Source organism: Heterocephalus glaber, unplaced genomic scaffold (assembly GCF_053883595.1).
Source record: "Heterocephalus glaber isolate CG9 unplaced genomic scaffold, H.glaber_assembly_v1.0 deba00001547, whole genome shotgun sequence".
Classification (NCBI taxonomy): Eukaryota; Metazoa; Chordata; class Mammalia; order Rodentia; family Bathyergidae; genus Heterocephalus; species Heterocephalus glaber.
The window spans coordinates 7,488,751-7,510,068 of NW_028258340.1; the positions used below are offsets into that span (position 1 = coordinate 7,488,751).

Here is a 21,318-nt window from a genome sequence, read left to right on the forward strand (position 1 = left end):
CAAGGATTTAGCTCAGTGGTGCTGCCGCCTGCCTCACAAGCGCAAGGTCCTGAGTTCGATCCCTGGTACCAAAAAAAAAGAAAAATGCAATAAACATGGACACATGATTTTAACCTTCTTGTGAGAATTTTCAAGTGTGTGTGAGAATCAGACCATATGGAACTTCAACAGAAAGTCATTCACTCAGAAAACTTTCACACATTGCTTGAAATTGTTTCTGTAATTGTTCTTCTGTTGTTAAAAGGGAGGTTTCAGAAAAAAAATACTTTTTTTTTTTTTTGGTACCAAGGATTGAACTCAGGACCTTGTGCTTGTGAGGCAGGTGCGGTGCCACTGAGCTAAACCCCCGGCCCAAAAAATATATGTATTTTTAAAGTATTTCTTCCCAGTCTGTAATAATTAGAGAACTCCCCTTTTGCAAAGGTTTCCGACCTCAGACTCTCCTTCATGTTCTTTCCATTCTGTCCATCCTGATTTATCACACACAGCTTCCCACGTAATGGCTGGCTTGGCTTCAGGGCCAGGGAAGTACGTTCCCCTACTTATGCACCCTAGATTTCCCATGGAACAGATACCTGGGTTATGATAAAACTTGTGAGATGCTCCTTTAAAAGCCTGTGAAGCAGTTACAGAACTTGACTTTGAAAGAACGTAGCATGCTGTCTTCATCAACTCTATTGAAAGAAGGAACCATGACATTTAAAGCCAGCTGGCCATATATTTCTCATCCATCTCTAAAGATGATCTAGCCAGCCCCTCTCTTAGTTGGCTTTAGTTGCATTCATGATCTATTCATGTTGGTCAGTGTCTATAGACTTTTTTTAGTATTGCTGATTTCTTAGAATTGTAAAAATATGAAGAGCATGTGATTTTGAATGAATACATAATGATTTGTTGGATACTGCATGAAAAGTTATGCAGTATCCTTTAGAACTGGACTTTATGCATGTACTCAACATATCTTTGGATGCCCCTGGTTGTAAAGTACATTTTCATGGACTTAAAAATGAAATTTTCTCCCCTAAGGACTATATGGCTTAAATTACATGTAAGCCATGTATCATAAATTCAACTCATATCTTTAAAGACATGGTTTTAATATAATCTAGTTTCAGTAAAATTATAATTTACCTACATGAAATCTCCATTCCATAAATTTACTGTTCTTCTAAATCTTTGCATTTTAGTGTTTGATCAATTAGATCTTGTCACATACGAAGAAGTAGTAAAACTTCCAGCATTCAAAAGGAAAACACTAGTCTTACTAGGTAAGTTTGAATGTATAAATGGTTTGTTTATTCTTACCTTCAAAACATGTTGCAAACATTATTAACAGTTGTCAATTTTAACATTCTTTTCCAAAAATGACATAGGTGCGCATGGTGTTGGGAGAAGACACATAAAAAACACCCTCATCACAAAGCACCCAGACCGGTTTGCATACCCTATTCCACGTAAGCAATGGTTCAGTCTCTTAATTCTATTTTTTCTGTTACTTTTTAACATGACAATTTGATCTTATTTCTGATTACATAAGTAATAAGTGTTCATTTTAAAAAATTACAATATCCCAAAAAGCACAACAAAGAAAATGAGTTAATAATAATAATCCCAACCTCCATCTTCCAATAATAGGTACCCTTCTAGTTTTCTCTTAATATAAATCTATGTATAGCATATTTGTGTTTTATTTGTGGGCTTTTTTAGTAACAATGGACTTGTCCATTATGTTTGTGACCCAGTTTTTCTAACAGTATGCCATAAACATTACTTAGATGAATTGTTCTTCATAAAAATAAGTTTTAATAGTTGTATCATTTTCCCTGATGCAACAGTATTTCCCTTAATCATTACCTAATTTTAGTATATGTACTGCCGAAGCAAGCACCCTTAATCATTATCTCAATGTTGACTTCTTAGCACTTTTAAAACCCAATCAGTGTGCTATCAGTTGTTTACTAAAAAGAATTTCAAATCTGTAAGATTTTTAATTCCCTTTACCTTTCTATGTCTTCTTCTTAACTTGTGTCCTCTTCATTTCCTCAGCTGTGAAATGAAGTAATCTCAGGATTGTAAAGAGGATTCAAGAGCAATATGTATGAAACACTTAGCAGATGTTGGATAAGTAGTAGCCATCTTAACACTATCATTTTACTATTTTAATTATTCTAAAGTTTAACACTTCAATTCCAAAAGCTCTCTGGCAGTTATAGCTTTGTTCAGGATGGGAAGAGCTAAAGGAAAATGGTTTTTTTAAGAGCAGCAGGAGAAAACATCAGGATTGGCCCCTTCCTGAAACAAGGTCAACACCACTTTCTGTTATCTGTACACCTCAGAGACCCATGAGGCTTCATAAGATCACTCTTACTTACATAAGAAAAGTTTATCAAGTGTCATTGCAATTGATGTTACTGGAGTTTTCTAGTAAGACACTTTCAAATGTTCTTTTAGTTCTCCTTAGGACTAGATCATGAGTACTGTGACCTTGGCTAACATAGTCGAGTTTCTCTCTCTGCATTATTAAGTAGCCAATTAACTAGACTGATTTTAAACCTTACCTTTGTTAGCATCAGTGATGTCTAATCTCTGAAATATTTAACCCCCCAAATGTATATAAAACATACATTTAACTACTGTGATGACTGAAAACAGTCCAACATCAATATATTATGACATTTCTTCAACTTTTGATGTTCCTGGAGAAAGGGCTCCTCTTTAACACATTCATGAAAGGGCTGTAATTCATATGTCTCACTTCCAGGCAGCTCTGATTTAATTTCCTTAGTAAAAAGACCAATAAAAGGGATTATATCTGTTTGTACCATCAGTGGTACAAGCCACTCACGTGACAGTCATGCATATACCACTGGTAGTTCAAGCCAGCAAGGACGTGTTAAATTATCCACTTTTTTGTGGGTGTGTGCCAGGGATTAAACTCAGGACCTTGCACTTGCGAGGCAGGCGCAGTGCCACTGAGCTAAATCCCCGGCCCTTGTCCACATTTTCATGTCCATGACAGCTGGCAGTTCTAATGGCCTACTGGGAAAGGAGGAATTCCTCATTGGATTGGAGCCTCATATGCAGCAAGGAGAAGCATAAATTTGTTCTTACTTGAGGAAGGAAGCAAGGAGGAAGGGAAGAATTTGAAAGAGAGGGAAAGAACAAAACAGAGAAAGAGAAAAAAGAAAGGGAGGGAGAAAAGAGAAAGGGAGAGAAATTTAAAACCAATGTTCATGACTCGTCTAGAAAACCATTTGCAAAAGTGTGTTTTGCATACTGGCATATAGTTTAGTACAGAGATGGCAAACCTTTTAGAGCTTTCAATGATACAAACAGCCCACTGTGGTATGCATGCCATAAGTTTGCCACCACTGCTTTAGTATATACTCATTTAGGTCAGAGGCTGGCAAACCTTTTCTGAAAAGAACCAAGCAGTAAACATTTGAAACTTTGAAAACCAACAGTCTCTGTCACAACTACTCAGCTTTGCCACTGTAGCATAAAAGCAACCATAGACAAAATATAAACAAATATGCATGCATTATTCTAATAAAATTTAAAGATAGCAGGCCATATTTAGCCCATGAGCTAGTTTTCCACCTCCTGGTTTAGGACTTCTACAGTAAGTATGGCCATGCCTTGCTAAGGTCTGTATTCTAACATTCTCCTTATGTGAGGCACTACAGATTAGCACCATCCAGTAGAATTTTCTTTGATGGTAGCATTTGATATCTGTACTGTCCAGTACAATAGCCATTAGGCAGATGTGACCATTCAACCACTGAAATGTGGCTAGTGAGACTAAGGAGCTGAATTTTAATTTTATTTCATTATAATTAACTTAAATTTAAATAACCATATGTAGGTTTCCATTTTTTTATTCTTCTTTCTTCCTTCTCCTCGAGATGAAACTACATTAAGTTGTGTTTATCTTGGGTCATTCCATGTCTTTCTCTCATAGTGACCCATGAAGAATGCAATATATCTCAAAACACTGAAATATTTATCAAACCAAACAACTAATTTGGCTGCTGTGTGGCCTGATATACACAGACAAATATAGTTTCTAGGATTTGGTTGTACAAAGCTACTGGGGCTGGGAATGGGTGTGTGAAACACACACTCAAGAATCCACAGCTTTTAAGAAGAGATTGAGTTTGAGTAGGTCCATTGAGAACATAAGCTTATCAGCTCAGCCTTTTAAACCGCTTCTGACATGTCACTTTGCAGATACAACAAGACCTCCAAAGAAAGATGAAGAAAATGGAAAGAATTATTACTTTGTATCTCATGACCAAATGATGCAAGACATCTCAAATAATGAGTACTTGGAATATGGCAGCCACGAAGACGCAATGTATGGGACAAAACTGGAGACCATTCGGAAGATCCACGAGCAGGGGCTGATTGCAATCCTGGATGTAGAGCCTCAGGTACTGCCCAGCAATCCTGAACCCCCTCCATGCTGCCTGTATGATGATAAGCTCAGACTGTGAAATCCAAAATGCCATCAGAAAGTCATGGGTTGCATAATAATTCCATACACTATGGGAAAGTATCAATAGTCAAGACTTTGTTGGGTAACAAACAGTCTAGAATGCACACCGACTAATGGCTGGACTTAGTGCACACAGCATGTATTTAAGAAACATATTATTTTCTTAAGAGACTTATTATACTCAGAAGCTCACTACAGTGTCTGATTGGGTCTATGCCTGCCAGAAATCCTACAGTCATCTGACCTCAGAATGAGACTCTGGCACTTTTCATCACAACAGCCACTTTTCTCTCTTGGTACAGCTCATGCTAGACCATCAGAGCATCTGCCAGCATCTTATATTAATCACTAGCAAGAAACTGAAACGCCTCACTAGCTTTTTAGAAGGCAGGTGTAAGTGAGCCCAGATGTCAGATGAAACAGGAATGGAGAGGTAGGGTGACACTCAGCCTGTGCCATTTCCATACCTGAGGACGATGCCTGAGCTGGAGCTAAAACTAGGAGAGAGATGGAGAACTTGGAGAGAACTCAAAGGGGAGCTGGATGCAGAAATGATTAAGTGATGTGTAAGTAAGTGTCATGCAAGAAGCAATAGAAGTTAATAAAACTTGAAAATTAGAAAGCTGAGGATTTGACATCAAAGGAACTGAGGGTGTAGCTCAGTGGTAGGTCGTGGGCTTAGCATGTTCGAGACCCTGGGTTCCATCTCCAACACTGCAAAAAAGAGAAAAAAATGCTGACAAGCTATTTTTTCATGTCTGAGCACTTAAAGCACAGAAGAAAAGTCTTGGGAAAGGTTATAGGAGAGGCTGTGGGCACCCTTGTGACTCCCAGGTTGGACATTTCTAAGACTGACCTCCACCCCAAATCCCTTATCCCTTAAAATAGAATCAATACACCACCTGTTGAACCAGTAGACCAGCTCCCCTCAAGCAAGCTCTGTTTATCGGAGGCTTACATGGCCATCTCAAGCAGGGCAATTCCTTGTTCAAGGGCCACCACATGAGACTTGGTCCCCTAGTTATCCCCACAGGGAAGACAGAACCTGCATAGCCAGGTCTGTGTGAGCTGGCACTTGACACCTCAGTTTCTGAGCTCCAAGATCCTAACTCATGGCCAGTGGGTTCATCTCTTTCCATTTTATAACACCTGATGGAGTCTTGAACTTGGAACTTTGGAAATCACACAAGGATCTGGTTCAGGAGCTAGGGAGGAAAACAACAATATGGTAAAAACTAAAAGTTACTTAACAATTAACTTAGACCTATATAGAACTAAATATGATAATGTGTAACGCAGATTGATTTTTGTTTAACTACTAATCCCTCCTTACTAGGGATTGGAAAAATCTTCTGGCCAGGGGTGGCTAGAGGCAAGGTCTCAATCCTGGTCCTGGTCTTCGACATCCTCTCCTTGGGTTCCACACTGGTCTTCACCTGAACGTCGTTTTCTGCTGGTAGTAATGTCTCTAGCAGTATGCTGGCTGCAGGGCTCTAAAGACCCCTCTGCATTACCTAAGTCCACTGTCAAGGACTTTCTGCCTTACCTGCTGCTGCTGCTGCTGCTGCTGCTGCTGCTGCTGCTGCCGCTGCTGCCGCCACTGCCGCTGCTGCCACTGCCACCACCACTGCTGCTGCCGCTGCTGCTCCACTCATAGAGTCCAGCTCTCCCTGTCCCTTTACCCTTGTATAGCCATGCATTGCTCTGCACTGCTGAGGGGGAGACCCTTCTCTCAGCCTCATCAGGACAGCCACAGCAGTTCCTTTTACCATCGCACTTGGCCCCAGAGCACCTCCTTGCCCTGGCTGGCCACACTGTCCCTGCTCCCATGACAGCTGGATGAGCTCACCTGCACTCTTCTTCCCTGATTCCTGTGTCCCCATCTCTCAGAACTGTGATATCTCAAGTCCATTGACCCCTGAGGGCAGGCCACAGGCATCCTGGTCTCTGCCTGAGCCTCTTTGGGCCAGCAGCCCTGGGGACCAGGATGGCCCAGGACCTGCTCCCTTTGCTGGGCTGGTCCCAGGCTCTCCTGCCCAGTCCAGACTCACACCCAGCCCTGGTCACACACTGCCCATTGTGTACAACAGTACAGTTGGGATGCCCGCAGAGTCTGCACCAAGGGGCCTTGCCCTTGGGCCTCTACCCTCAGCCCACTCTGTTTAGGGTTGGCAAAAGTCCTGCTATCAGGATGCCCGGGGCCACCACTTACTGTCAGGCAGAGCCTTGTTGCTCCAGGGAGGCTCCCTCCTTTAGGACACTTTTCTCCATGCTCTTTCCTGCCCCAGCTCAATAGGTTAGCTCCCCTACTACCATGCCTCACAGACTGATTCAGCAATCTCGTAGTAAGCATTTATATGCCAAGCATTATGCCAAGAGCTGAAAATACAATTAAGAACATAAGCTGTGAGGTGAAATCCCTTCCTCCCTTGTATATCAGAAACAGCCCGTAACAAGGAAAGCATCTGTGGCATTTTTTTAACTCCTCTCATATGTACCACAGCTGGGGCCATGTGCACACATGTGGACCATAGAAAGACCACCTGATGCTGGTGTTGAGCTCACCTGGTGCAGGTCTAACATTTGGGGTCATCTTAATTTATTGTAGACACTTAAATCCAAATTGAGCACATGCCCAATAATACTATGTAATAAGGTGTTGTAGGGCCGGGGATATAGCTCAGTGGCACCACACCTGCCTGGCAAGCGCAAGATCCTGTGTTTGATCCCTGGTACTGAAAAAGAAAAAAGATGTTGTAGTTCAACTTTAAACCTAGAAGGCCCTGGTAAAGACATTAAAATAGGAAAATTAGTAAGGTTAGTAACCTGGCTTCTTTTAAAATAATAACAGAATGTAGTGCTTTATATTTTGCCAAGCACTATTGCTACCTAATCCTTGTAACCCTATGTGGTAGAAATCAGTATTTACTTCCATAGATGAAGAAACCAACGTTTAATGTGATTGTGACTTGGCCAGGGTTTTACAGCCAATTATAAGTGGGGTTTGTACTTGAACTGTTAAAATAATAAGGCCCAACCCCCTTTCACTGTACCATTCTACAGTGGCCACCTGCTAGGGATCCTCAAGATGGTCCACCCTGTATGTAGTTGTACAATTTAAATCTCAATTTCTTAAAACGTTTAGAAAAAATCTATAAGGCAGTGACACTAAGAAAAACCATAGAACAGTAGTGGCAAACTTATGGCATGTGTGCCACAATGGGCACACAGACCCCTGTCAGCGTGCAAGCCAAATCACCCCACAGCCAAGCATCGGATAACAATTGTTTTTTCTAAGCTAAAATCTCAGTATTTAGTTTAATTGCAGTGTTGTCACTTTGTGATAAACAAGTGGATTTGGGGCTGCAGTTTGGGCACTCAGTCTCTTAAAGGTTGGCCATCATTACAGTAGGACCTATTTCTCATGGTTTAGAAACTAAACTATACCACTAATGCTGAAACTGTAATAGCTCCAGTATATAATCAGAGCTTAAAGTAACAGTTTTAGAGCGATTGGTCCATTGGTAGTGTTAAAAAATTAACAGTAGCAGAACATGAGTAGTTTTGCTTTTGCCCACAGAGGGAAAGGTCATCATCAAGAAGTAGTTTCTGACCTTGTTAGGAATCTCAACAGTACTTCAAAACAAGAGCCAGGAGCTGGAGGTGGAGCTCAGTGGTAGAGTGCTTGCCTAGCAAGCAGGAGGCTCTGGATTCCATCTCCGGCACTGGAAAAAAAAAAAAAAGCCAAGTTGTGATTGTGAGCCAGAGGCCATTTTGTTAAATTAGTTGCCTTTCTAGTGTTACTCTGCTCATCCTTAAACCCCTAGATTTTTGTACAAAATGACTCAGCTGCTTACCCTTGTGTATTGTTTATGCAAATTAGATTAGTCTCACCTACATCATACTTGGGTCAAATGAGATATTGTTCCTTGAAGAAACTAACTGAGATTAATTCTTGGCCATACATGGATAAGCCAGAAAATCAATTTATCTCTACAAAGTAAAACTAAAAAATTAACTGCTAAGTTAATGTTACTTTGACTATTTCAATCTTGCATGTTTTCAGTGATCTGATGAGTGTGAGTGTGCATATATGTGCTCTCTTGTGCTCTCTCTTGCATACTCTGTCTCTGTCTCTTTATCTCTCTGTCTCTCTTTCTCTGAACTTCTCTGAGATTCAGAAAGGGAGATTTGCTTATGACTATTAACACATTTGTGTCTCATCTTGAGAAAGAGGACTCAGAATTCATCTTTAAGTCAGCTGTTAACTGCCCAAAGGAGGGGAATCCTTGTGAGCAGTTCCATTTCTGGCCCTGAAGTGACTCTGAACCTCAGCCAAGCAGAAACTGCACCCAAAATGGCACCCATATGAAAGCCATAAGGAGAGCAGGGTATGGGGACAGAGGCCTTTGGGAACAAGTGAGAAAATGTGTGGTGGCTGCTGAAGACATGAGGCCTACTGGACATGAAAATCTGTCAGGATTTGAGGCATCTTAGAATTTTGGTCAATACAATATTGCAGGATAGAAATAAAAAATCAAAGCCATGAGAAGGAGAAGGAAGCCAATATGCTGACCATGGGAGCTACTGTAGTTACTGTGATAAAGTTAAATTTGTCTCTGAACTTCCTGGCAACCAGGGCAAGGGGGTTGGATAAAGGCCTATGAGTGATTCTTAGACACGAGGCATTTGGCGATGTGATGAACATGGCCTTGGTTGGTGGTTTCCTACATTTAATGCAGGTGACCCTCACGTGGCTATGAGGGCAGACTGATGGGATACACGTGCCAGCTCTGGCATTATAACATGGTAGCAGGCTGGAACACAAAGCATTCAAAGGATTGTGTAGCTGTCAAGCTGGTCACTGAACGGAGAAAACATTTCACACCTGGGGCGTCATTCTCCACTTCATCATCTCTGGGTTCTGTTCAGCATGGAGGCTGTGGAGACATCCATCTGTCACTCAGATGCTTCAGGGACAGAATCAAGTAGGATTTTCCTCCTTTTCAGTTGCCTGAAAGCTGGCTGTGGGTGAGTGAGTGTGTGTGTGTGTGTGTGTGTGTGTGTGTGTGTGTGTGAGAGAGAGAGAGAGAGAGAGAGAGAGACAGACAGACAGACAGACAGGGGAGGAAGGATGAGAAAATTTTACTTCCCTAATGACCCTGTAGTCACCTGATGCTTGAGCACAGAAAGGAAGGAAAGGAGACCCAAGAAAATATTGACAAAAAGGACTTCCATTCAGCTCCACTGAGTTATATATGGGCTTTTTCATGATGCCTGTCCCTTTCTAAAGTTGTTAGTCACAAAAGGATTGGCAAAGAAATTGCCAGTTACCTCATTCAAAAGTGAACATGTACAACCTTGAAGAGCTTTCTTACAGGGGACTCTGAGCCTGTGATTTTAAGAATTAAAGAACTTTGATGGAGCCACCACACCACCCTATAAACTCAGTATTTGGGGAGGCTGAGGTGGGAGGATTACAAGCTCAAACCCAGCCTGGGCCATTTAGCAACTTAACAAGACACTGTCTCAAATTTTTTTTAAAAAAATTTTAAAGGGCAGGTGATGTAGCTCAGTGCCAAGGCTCCCCAGCACCTCAAAAAAGAAGAACTTTGATGGACAGATAAGACAGTGGACCAGGTTCTCTTCATCAGCTAGAAGACACCATGGAAACAAAACTCAGAAGTAGAATCCTAGGGAAAGTGCAGCTTACACTCAATAGAAAAGTCAGAACCTTTAACATCAAGTTTGTCTCTTACATGCCTGGGTACTCAGAGGCCAAGGCATTCCCTTTGGCCAAGTGAGCAGCATGCTCTCTAATTGAACCTATCTCAAAAGACAAATTTTGTACAAGTCAGATTCACCCTTTTCTAATTTAATTGAATCATAAAGGCAGTTTATGCCCAATACTATATTAGGCATGATAGAGACAACTGAACAACATGCGGTGGCTGCCCTCAAGGTCCCCAAGGACTTGTGTTTGAACTGGAATGGGGACTTCAGGAGTACACAGAAAGGTCTCAGGGCTTACAAAGAACTTCCCAGAGAGAAGAACATTAGGACTGAGTTCTGAAGGATTACTCAGCCAAGTAAAAAGGAGAGCAGGGAAGGGGAGAGAGACTGGGAGGCCCAGGAAGAGAGAGAGGTGAGTAAAAAAGGACAGGAAGCCAGGGAGAATCTGACCCTTTCTGGAACTGGAAATAGTTCAGTGAGGCCAGTCCATGGAGGGGACAAAGGGGGGGACGCTGAAGAAGGTGAGCATGCCCCCAGCTTATGAGGGAGAGACCTGACTTTCGTGCCAAGGAGCCTACCTTTATCTCAAGACCAAGAAGCAGCTGTTGAAGGGTTTTGACCAAGGCAACTATGGGATTTGCATTTCTGAAAGATCATTCTAGTAGCAGGGTAGAGTGTAAGCTGGAAAACAGCAAAGTTGGAGGCAGGGAACCAGTCCAGCTGTTATTACAGTAAGTCAATCAAAAGTCAGAACAACAGGAATAGGGGAAAGCAAGCAAATTTAAAGACTATTTAAAAAGCAAAATACATAGATAACAAAATAGATGTATGAAGTTCTTGTTTAAAAACAGCAAGATGTTTACCCCACACATGGATTAATTACATGTCAGTCACTTGTGGATTGGGTACCTAGATGTGTTAGGTTGTGTCCTCGAAGGAGCATGTATAACCTCCACAGTGTCATTTCCTTCCCGGGGAGGAGCTGAAGCAGTGATGCCCTAGCAGAATCCACTCCAGCCACATGGGCTTACAGCTCTGCAGAGTCTCTATGCAGATAGGAACTTGCACAGGTAGAGGTTTGCCATGCCTTGGGAGGGTACTGAAAGGGGACCCAGAAGTCCTCTCTTGAGTGCCACGTTTTGTCATGGGCAGTGCACTGCCCACAGCCATACAGTCTCTTTTAGTGGCAAGGCGAAGCTAAAAGGCCCTGGGCCTTGACTCCAGCCCTGGGCAAAGTCCCCTTCCTCATGCACCCCATAGGGTCCCTTCATCATGGCAACTCAAAAGGCCTATATAAGTGTGAATGCAGCCTGCGCACTTAGAGGAGCCAGGGTTTGCTACCCTTGGTTGGCAATTTTCCGTGTGAAATGTGACAAAGTAGGCTCCGGATCAGTGTGAAGCCAGCCTGTAGGTCCAAATCTCCCTCCAAAATGCTTTTCCCATCCATTAAAATTCATGCTCCAACTAGTAACAGGTTCAAATGGACATTAACTCATCTAGTCAGTGCTGACTTTTATGAAGAAAAATGAATCTGATTGATTCATGAGATTCATAAGAAAAATGTCCAGCTTGTCAACATTTATTTTCTGAAAACTATTGCCCATCCTTTAGAAGAAAAGAAGTGATATATGTTCTTTATAAAATTGGTGCATTTCATAATATCTTGCCAAAAATTTGAACCTTGGCTTGAATTTTTCAGTTGTCTGAATTTTTATGGACTAATTTGAAAGTCATATTACTTATTTCTCCTTTTAAGTCTCTCTTTTCTCTCTTTCTCTCTGTTTTACAGGCACTGAAGGTCCTGAGAACTGCAGAGTTTGCTCCTTTTGTTGTTTTTATTGCTGCACCAACCATCACTCCAGGCTTAAATGAGGTAAGGATGAATTCTTCTTCCCCCAACTAAGCACAAGCCATTGTAAGGATGCACGTGTGTTGTGCACTCAACACCCAGGCCCCATTTCATCAAGACAACTAAGCAAAGCTCATCTTTGTCTTTGATACTGAGCAGTCATATCTCCAGAGCTTGAGGTCCTCTTTCAATATTCGGAATTAAGCAACATAAACAAGGAGGCTCTTCTGAGATCAGAACCACTAGACAAATCACAGCCTGGGTCCCCAGCACAGTCTGAAGCATGTCAGTCTACATTCACAGCAAAAGTCTGCTCTGGCGAGACAGGATGTGGAGTAGGGAGGTCAGTGGGTCTGCCTGTAGCCTTACCAATAAGTCTGCTTCTAAAATCCAAAGGTAAATACCGTCAGCCTCCCCTTCCCGGTACAGAGGTTTTCCAGGTAGTTTTCACCCTCCAGAGCTGCCCACCCACTGCCTCTCCTGATTTGATCATTCTAAGAGCATACCAGCCTTGGACCAGTTCAGGATCAAGGACTGCTTAGCCTAAAGAGAGCCATAGGGAATCCATGACCTTGGCCAGGGTGCTCAGATGCCCACTTCTATTTTAGGCCCTGTAGACTACCAAACTTAGAAATGAGCTCTATCTGGCAAGCAGTGTAGCTCAGTGATAGAGCACTTGCCTACCATGCACAAGGTCCTGGGTTCCATCCCCATCACCAAAAACATAAAAAATGAGCTATGCCCATTCCCAAGCCAACTCAAGTCAGCTGCTAGAGAGAGAACGCCTGCGAATGTTGGCTGAGCCATCTCTTATGCCCACTCAGAAAGCTTTCGGGTGCTGGGCAGATAAAGGTTAGTGTCACATGCCTGCTAAGTGTAATGGTGCCTACCTGCTGTTACTTCCTTGGTTAAGGGAGACTCCTGTACAGAGTTACCCTGAAGAACTTTAGTTTAGAAAGTTCTAGAAACCATCAGAGGACTCTTAGTGCTGTTCAATAAACACAGGCCTAAACCTATCCAAGCTTACTGTACAGTTAAGAGTTAGAAATTCTTACTTTGTATGCCTTTAAGGAAGGTCAAATGTTTAGATTTACCTACATTACTCATATTTTCAGTCATCATTTTTTGTCATTTGGTTTGTAAAAGTCATATTCCTTTGTAAAATTCAACTTTCCCATTTTACTTAATATACAAGCATATTTGAAACTTCACACTGTGGTTAGCTTTTATCCTTTGGTTACCATGTATTTTTCTTGAATTATCATCTTTGCTTTGTTTTTGTTTTTGTTTTGCCTGTTTTCCTGCCCTTTTACTAATTTTCCATAGCTGCCAAAATGGTGCAGAAAAGTTCCTGTAAGTACCAGCTAGGAGGTGGTGAAACATAGCCTTGTTTCTTTTCATAGATGTAGAATGTAGACATCTTGTTCCCACAAACCCTTGCTTTTGCTCTTAGAATAATGGCATTTTGTTTTGACTGAGTTTAACTCTGCTCACATGTAAGTCAAACACACAGACAAGAAATTGTCAAGGAAGAAACTGACAAATAGAGCTTCAGCTTAAAAGATCCGTAAGAGGGAGCTTTATTTTTCTATAAAGAGAGCAATATCAAAAATTTGATGCCCTCAGCCATAAATTTTATTGAATACTTTCATCAGCCCAGCTTGCTAAGCAAATCATAAACTCTGCTAGTGGGTTTATGCCGGGACTGTATTTTCAATAGGCTCCCCCAGCCCAGAGAATGACTTTGTTCCTTCTTTGGGTGAGTACATGTTCCTAAAAAGGGGTTATTACATTGTGTTCATTATAAAGTAGAGCCACAGTGAAAATACTGTGCTTTTTAAGTGCAAGCCCTCATTCCCTAGGAGAATCACTTGGTCCCTCAATTATAGATTTAATAATTTTAAGTCCTGCAGTGGCAGGTACTGGCCAGTCAAGTGCTTGTTCTTTCCACAGCATTTATTACACACTTGCTATGTGCCAGGAACTGTACTTAGATCTGGTACACAGTAATGACAGGCCACACAAGACAAGTTTACACCCTAATTTGATTGTTAATCAGATATACAGATACTTAATTGCATCCCTATAGATTTAAGATTTACGCCAATAGTTCACCTACCTGGTGTTTGGCAGATGCAAAGGGGTTCGGGTGGTTAATTTGACCCACAAAGTTCCCTAGTTTGAAATTAGAACTTAGCCTTTGGGAATTCAGCATAACAAATTTAACCCATGAAGAGGCAAAGGCAGATGTCTTTCTAGTGGCCCCTAAGAAATTCCACTCTTGAAAGAACTGGTTTTGTTCTGTTCCGTTTTGTTTTGTTTTGTTTTGTTTTGTTTTGTTTGGGGGAGGTGGTTGGTTTTCCGTTTTTATGTTTTTGAGACAGCGCCTCACTCTGTAGCCCAGGCTGGCCTCGAACTCACAGCAATCCTCCTGCCTCAGCCTCCTGTGTGCTGGGATTAGAGGCATGAGCCACCATGCCTGGCTCAAGACCTGCTAGTGAAAAGCAGTATTTACATGACAAATTTAGGACCCCAAATTCCCTTCCACTGCTGGCTCCTCTGGGTGAGAGTTCTCAAAATGTGTAGCAAGCTATGGTGTAGGGAACGTCCTTTGCCACAGCAGGCCTCTTTCGAGTTCAGTAGCTTCTCTTCCTTCAGAGTTATTTCATAAGAGATAACAAGTAAGTGGGAACAATGATTCTTATCTTGCCATGTCCTATGTAGACCAATTTTGGAGGATTCATTAGATGCCTGTTGCTATTTTATTTGGAAAACAACCTGTTCCAGCCATATTATCTGTAACATTCAAAAAGCTTTTGACTCTACCATCCACTGCTACTGAGTGAGGCCCATTATACATAATTAAAATCCTGAAGCATGCTGAACCTTTAAGTAGAAAAGGCAAAAATACAGCTTAATGTGTTGTCCAAAGGCAGGGCCTTATTGAATTGGCACAAATGCAGCTGAACCCTGAAAGAACTTTGGTGACCAAGGAGTGGTCGTCCAAGATCTTGGTCCTCACCACCACAGCCCTCCCAGCAGGCAGAAGGGCGACCCCTGCAGGTCATACACCTCACATGGCTTCACCCCACCGACCCAGGCCAAACACAGCGAGGCCCGCTAGGGCGATGTGTTTGCTGAGGTGTCTGTGTTGTCTGGTTTGTCACCTGGCCCCTGTTGTGTGTTGAGAAGTCACAGGTGCCAGCAGGAGTTGTGTAACCCTGCCACCACAGGGCCCGTCATCCCTCTGTCATGGAGCCGTCTTGGCCTCGTGCCCAGGTGTGGCCCTGACTGTTTCTGACACTGGGACAAAGTGCAGGAAGAGAAGGAAAGAGTACATCTGACTCCTGTCCCTTGTGCTTTCCCTCTCCCGCCCCGCCCACCCTCACCCTCCCCTTGTAGGACGAATCTCTCCAGCGCCTGCAGAAGGAGTCTGATATCTTACAGAGAACGTATGCCCACTACTTCGATCTCACAATTATCAACAACGAAATCGACGAGACAATCAGACATCTGGAGGAAGCCGTGGAGCTCGTGTGCACAGCCCCTCAGTGGGTCCCGGTTTCCTGGGTCTATTAAACCTCTCTCCACATCCCTGAGCAGAACTGGGAGCCGCCTCATCCATGGAAACGCCTCTTTGTTACCGGCCTTGTGTCAGCAGGTCATGGTCCCTAGAGACTTACCTAGTTGTAGTGTGACCTACATTTATAATTATTGTCATGTCCGAATAGATAGGAGGAGAAAAACAATTACACACTAATTTAAAGAGACAGTATCTTTTTTAATCAGTTCTCCTAAACTTTAATAAAATATATCTTTAAATGTATGTATTATTCAATCCTTTGGAATGTTATATTTTTGGAAATCATAGCTTTTTATTTCCAAGGCCCCTAAAAACTACACAAAATAGATGCTGCTTTCTATAATCTATTTTAATAATAATAAACAGTGATTCTGTTACCTTGACTTGGGGTGGAACACTACATTCTTTTTAGAGTCTGATTTTATGGATTGGAATATCTTTCCTTCTCTATTTATTTGAAATAATTAGTCTGGTGATTACAAAACAGTCAAATTTTTAAAAGGCTTTTTTTCCTCTCTTTTTTTTTAGAATAGCATTTTTTTAAGTCCTTTGTGTAACATCCAGATAATGTGATACTGTCTCTTTGAAGCACCCTGTAAACCTTTTAGAGATTTGAAGTTGGGTCTTGACTCTTAATGCATGTGGACAGTCGCGAGCGTTTATGCTGTCGGTGTGTCTGTGTTGGACAAAACAATCTGTAATCTGCAGCAAAGTACATTCCGTTCAGGGGCACACCCAGGGGAATAAGAATAAAATGCTATTATGACTAAGTTGTGAACCTATGCACATCCCTTGCATTTCGGGCAACTTTATAAAAAATAACAAGAAAAAGTGATTTTTATTAATAATAATCATGTAGTGAAATGTGTTTGTAATTTTGTCTCAATTTAATTTGTTGTAAGGTGGGAGGGGGAATTGCTGGTTTCACCATTTCAGATCTGTGTTGTCTTAAGAGTATTAATGTTTTAATTAAGCAAAGAAATGAGGATTTTTAATCTGTATGTAATTGTTTTAAAGCACCCATTTTAAGAGAAAATACTGTGCAATGAAAAAAAACAGTTTAGGCATTTGCTATAAACTGAATTATTCCAAAAGAATAATCTATAACAGCCCTGTAAATTCCTTTAAAATGATGAACTAACAGGACAGTCTGACCAATTTTTTTAAATATACTTCCTTTTATGTGCTCAATAATCAAATGCCTTTGGGTCCTTCATTTCATTATAGATTTGTTTAGGTTTCCAAGTCAATAATCTTTTCAATTTTATAATTCGTTAGATGCTCACTGACCCATGGAAGGCCCAGGAGTGAGCATCAGCAGACAGGACAACAGAGCAGCCTGCCTGGGCGCAGCTGACTCGCAGGGCCACCTGTGGTCTCTCCTTCCTCTTGCTGTAGCCCTTGGCACAGGGGATCATCTGTCCTTGTTGCTTGAGAGACATTCACCATCTCATCACCCTGCCATGAGGTCACATTCTTCCAGTGCAGGAGATTCGGGCCGGGGGTCCCCAGCCTCTTTGCCGAGAGGTCAGTAGAATGTTTCTCCTTAGTGTGTTACTGCCAGTAACCTGTGATCCTTGAAAACACACCATCATTTTTGCTTCTTGTAGGTTAGACGGCCTCTGTCACTATGTGCCTTGGCAGGATGCACAGGGTGTGTTCGGAGCTAACACCTCCTCTTAAGGGACTGAACAAAGAAAGCATTTTTGTATACTCCTCTGACACTGTCAGCACCCTAGCCCTGATCCACCGCTACTAAACACTGCTGATGTTCTGTTTTCTGATATGTTCCTGTCAGTGGCCAGATGGGTCTGCAGTATACTGACAAGGCAGTGAGTGAACTTCTTGTGTCCGGGCCTCACAGTGGGGTGACCAACCAAACCAGAGACAAGCCTAACAGTGGTCTCGCCCTAGATGGAGAGAGACACATTCAAAGAGTTGTTCAGGGCTATGTCAGGACTGACTTAAATCTAACTGACACCAAGGTCAGCCAGTCCTTCCGCAGCAGTACTGACCACAATCCCAGCTCTTCTCAGTGTCACAGTGCCCACGCTACCTCTTTTTCAGCGAAGCACAAAGAAGAAAACAAGTGACACGCGTGAAGCAGAGGCCCCCTCCCTCTGGTAGAAACCCTCACACCCCTGCTTGCTTTCTACAGGCTCGGAGAAGCACACGGGCAGGCCTTGTGCTTGCCAGTGTGCAGATGACGAAATCCCTGCACTAGAACAAACACACTGACTTCTCAAACAAGTGATCCCTTCCATCCCACTAATGTACATCTTCTCTAAAGCAGTGTCTTTGTGACCTACCAGAGAATGCTTACATTTCTGAATTCAGAGTCATTTCAGTGCATTGCTGCTATATTACAGTTGTCCAGTAAGCAATCAGAAAATTACTAAAAGCTTCTGTGCTGCCTCCATTCCATCAGCAGAAACATTTTTTTTTCTTTTAAAGTCCAGAGCAAATGATTAGATTACTAAATCTTATCGGTGATCAATTAAAGCACTAGAGAACCATAGTCTGAAGGTGATCCCCACCCTCACCCTACTCCCCACAGCAGGACAGGGAGCACTTTGATGTGTTGAGTCTTTTGTTTAAAAGATGAAATGTCCTGATTTTCTAATTATGAGACAGTAATGACTGCACAGGTAGCATATTCCATTTTAACACTGAAAAGGAAAATACTGCTCAATTTAATTTATCTGGAAGTTTCCCAGTGTCAAGATAACATTGTAGCTTTTTTAGATGCAATTAAATGCATAACTCTTCTGTCAGGTGAGATGGTTTAAAATATCTGCTCAGAGAGGAAAAGAAATGGTTGACCTACTTTTTGCTATTTGTATTCAGATGCCATCCTCCCATCCCATCCTATTGGTGGCAGAATATCTAAAGATGTGCAGAGTTCCCTGCTGCATGGAGAAATGCAGGAAGTGTTCCCGTCCCAGTGTCCATCTCCTGCTGCGGAGCCTGGCCAAGCAGGCCAAGCCTTCTTTTGAAGCTACTATTATCTTTCCAAGCCTTTGATCTCAGTGTTCCTTTGTTTGTTTTGAAATTGCTTGTAGTTGTATCTTTATTAAGGCTTCCAGTTCATTCCTTGCAAAAGTTGAGTCAATCAAGCCACCCTCCAGGAAACAGGACAAGGGAGAGGCCCAGGGTCCAAACTGCCCCCGAAGGACAAGGCAGTCCACAGCACACTTCAGATCATTTTCTTAACTTGGGGCAAAGTTAAGCTTAGCTTGCTGCTAAGCTACCAAGAAAACAGATGCATTAGTAAACTCTTTAATAAAAATGTCTCTTTGGAAAGAGGAGAAAGCGCATCGCAGTCAGCATTGCAAAAGCAAGCCCCTTGCGGTCCTCATCCCTATCATCAAACTGTTGTGTATTTTGTGTTTTTCACTTTTTCAGAACTGAACACAGCCTCCTAAGGCCATCCTCCTTACAAGGGCTTACAATCCTGAGGCTCCCTGTGGCCCATCAGGGGGAAAGGCCCCTGAGCGTGGCTCTCTTGTTCTGCACCTCCGATCAATTCTTCTCTTAAGAGATCTTGCTTCTTCTCCTTGCAGCTTATGGAAGGGCTACGTGCTGTGATCTCTCATTTCATTTGGTACAGCTTTCTCTTTTCTGATCCCTTGGAAGACAGGGTTCCCTCTGTTCGGTATATCCAGTTTCAGAACCATACTGAGACTTACTACATGGTTGGCTGTGCCCGAGCACTCATGTCCATCTGCCTTAAACCTGGGGATTTGGCAAGTCTCAGACTGCCCAGCCTAGGGAGTAAACTTCAGCTGTCACATCCAACCAGGAAGCGAGGAAAGGTGAGAGGAGTCTGTTCTCTGCTATTTTCCCCTCTGGTCTTTTCCCTGGCGCCCTTGGTCTGCATCAGGTGGGCACACAGAAATGGCAGTGCATAGAGGGCACCATCATCTCTAGAGCAGACACTCCCAAGTCTTAGCTCTTCCTGGGGAGAGAGAATCCTTAGTTCCTTTCACCTCTCACCTGATCCTCCATCAACTCCCCTGAACCTGTGCAAATGGACTGAGCAAAAGAAAATGGAAAGAGATGTTGCAACCACAAAAGAGACCTGCTTTCTGGCCCCAAGCATGACTCCATCTCCACATGTGTGCAGAAACTTGGAACTTGGTTACCACTTAGAGTTAGCTCCATTCTCTCTGGAGCATAACCTCCAAGACATACCAATGTTCTCAGCAATGGAGGCCTGGGGTGACTGTCTCTGGGCCCAGGGGAAATGCAATCTATCCAAGGAGTTGTGCTTGGGAGTAGAAATAGGTGTCCACAGCTAGTGGCCCCACCTATTTTTTTCATTTGGAAGGGACCAAGAATTGGCATGGATTGCCAGTCTTAGCTGTCCCCAAAATGTCTGCCATGCAGTTGGGTGGCAGCTCCCAGGTGCAAAGGCTGCACAGCCTTCATGTGCTGAGACCAGAGCATCGTGTTTCATTGCAATGTGGGCGCATCGCCATTCAAACTCAGTTCTGAGGTGGTTTTGCATAAAGTTTTGCCAACGTGTTCTTTTTTCTGTATGTATTATTACCTTTTTATAAAAGGTTTTGAAGTATTGTCTCAGTGATAAAAAGAGAGAGATGTTAATGGTTGTTGTATATTTCACCGTATCCAATTGTAAGTATTTGCAGGGTATACAGCAAAGCCTTAGCTTGCAAGAAGAGCTGAAGGGATTGGAAAGGTTCGGATTCTTTGTAAATGTCCTGCTTTTCTTTCTCTCTGTGTGTATCTATTTACATGCCTTAGCACACGCCCTCCTGTCCTGATCCCTTAACCACGGCGTTGGTGTGCAGCCAGCACAGTACAAGTGGAAACCCTAATCAGTTATCTCGTGTGACAGGGAAGAAGAGAAACTCCACAGTATTCTTTGTAGAATATACATACCTGTAGGATCCTGTGTAATGGGAAACCATAGAATTTGGGCTCGTCATTTCAAAGTTGGAGAAATGTATGAATAAAATGTATAAAACATGAAAATTCAGTCGTCTCCTCAGATTGCAGGGCAAACAGCTTGGGGACAAACAACCCAAGGGTTAGGAGGAGAGGGATGGCCCAGCTTCTGAAGACCCTGTAGAGTTCCTGTCCGTGCAGGCCTTGCAGACCTCCTCCCAAAGCACCAGTGGAAGAGGGATAACTCCTGCCCTCCCAGAGGATCGCGTCCTAGGCTCCTGGTACCCATCCTGGAAGTCTCTGTCCTCAGCCATGGCTGCCATGGAGAGCAGCACAAGCCTAGTTGCTTGCATATGAATGCAGATTTAAAATAGCTTCAGATTTCTATAAAAAAAAAGCCAAGTTGTGACATCTGCTAGAAATAGAAATCTACATTGATTTTAGTGACGTAAGTGCCACAGCACAGAAAACATAACCCTCATCTGACATTTGTATCCAAAGCCATAAGAGGAAGCCTGTTCCAGTGTTGTGGCTCGCCTGATGACACCTTTGCTGTTCTGCAATTTGACTGGGTCCCTGGCTGGGGTCTGCTGTACTCACTCCTGCTTTTGCCCTAAGCTCTGCCCAGGCAAAGAAGCAGGGCAGCTTCCTGTGTTGCACATAGCTCCAGCAAAGGCTAAGTCTGAGAATACTTGCCTGGTTCACTTTAAGAAGGACCCACACTAAGGAAACATGAACTAGGAG

The 21,318-nt window shown here is 42.7% G+C and overlaps 1 protein-coding gene across 17 annotated transcripts in view; it reads left to right on the forward strand.

Annotated features, from left to right (window-relative positions):
* Cask (calcium/calmodulin dependent serine protein kinase) overlaps positions 1-20,661 on the forward strand; it is a 381,402-nt gene extending 360,741 nt beyond the window's left edge. For 11 of the 17 annotated variants that reach the window (XM_087189842.1, XM_004849999.4, XM_004850005.4 and 8 more), the window contains 5 exons: positions 1,188-1,268; positions 1,374-1,454; positions 4,231-4,433; positions 12,021-12,104; positions 15,483-20,661. In XM_087189842.1, the coding sequence (XP_087045968.1) occupies positions 1,188-1,268; positions 1,374-1,454; positions 4,231-4,433; positions 12,021-12,104; positions 15,483-15,659 (626 nt within the window). In that variant the 3' untranslated portion in view covers positions 15,660-20,661. The remainder of the gene's footprint in view (positions 1-1,187; positions 1,269-1,373; positions 1,455-4,230; positions 4,434-12,020; positions 12,105-15,482) is intronic. The other 6 variants (XM_004850000.4, XM_004850003.4, XM_087189841.1 and 3 more) reach the window with 1 other exon arrangement.
* The last annotated feature ends 657 nt before the right edge of the window (positions 20,662-21,318 follow it).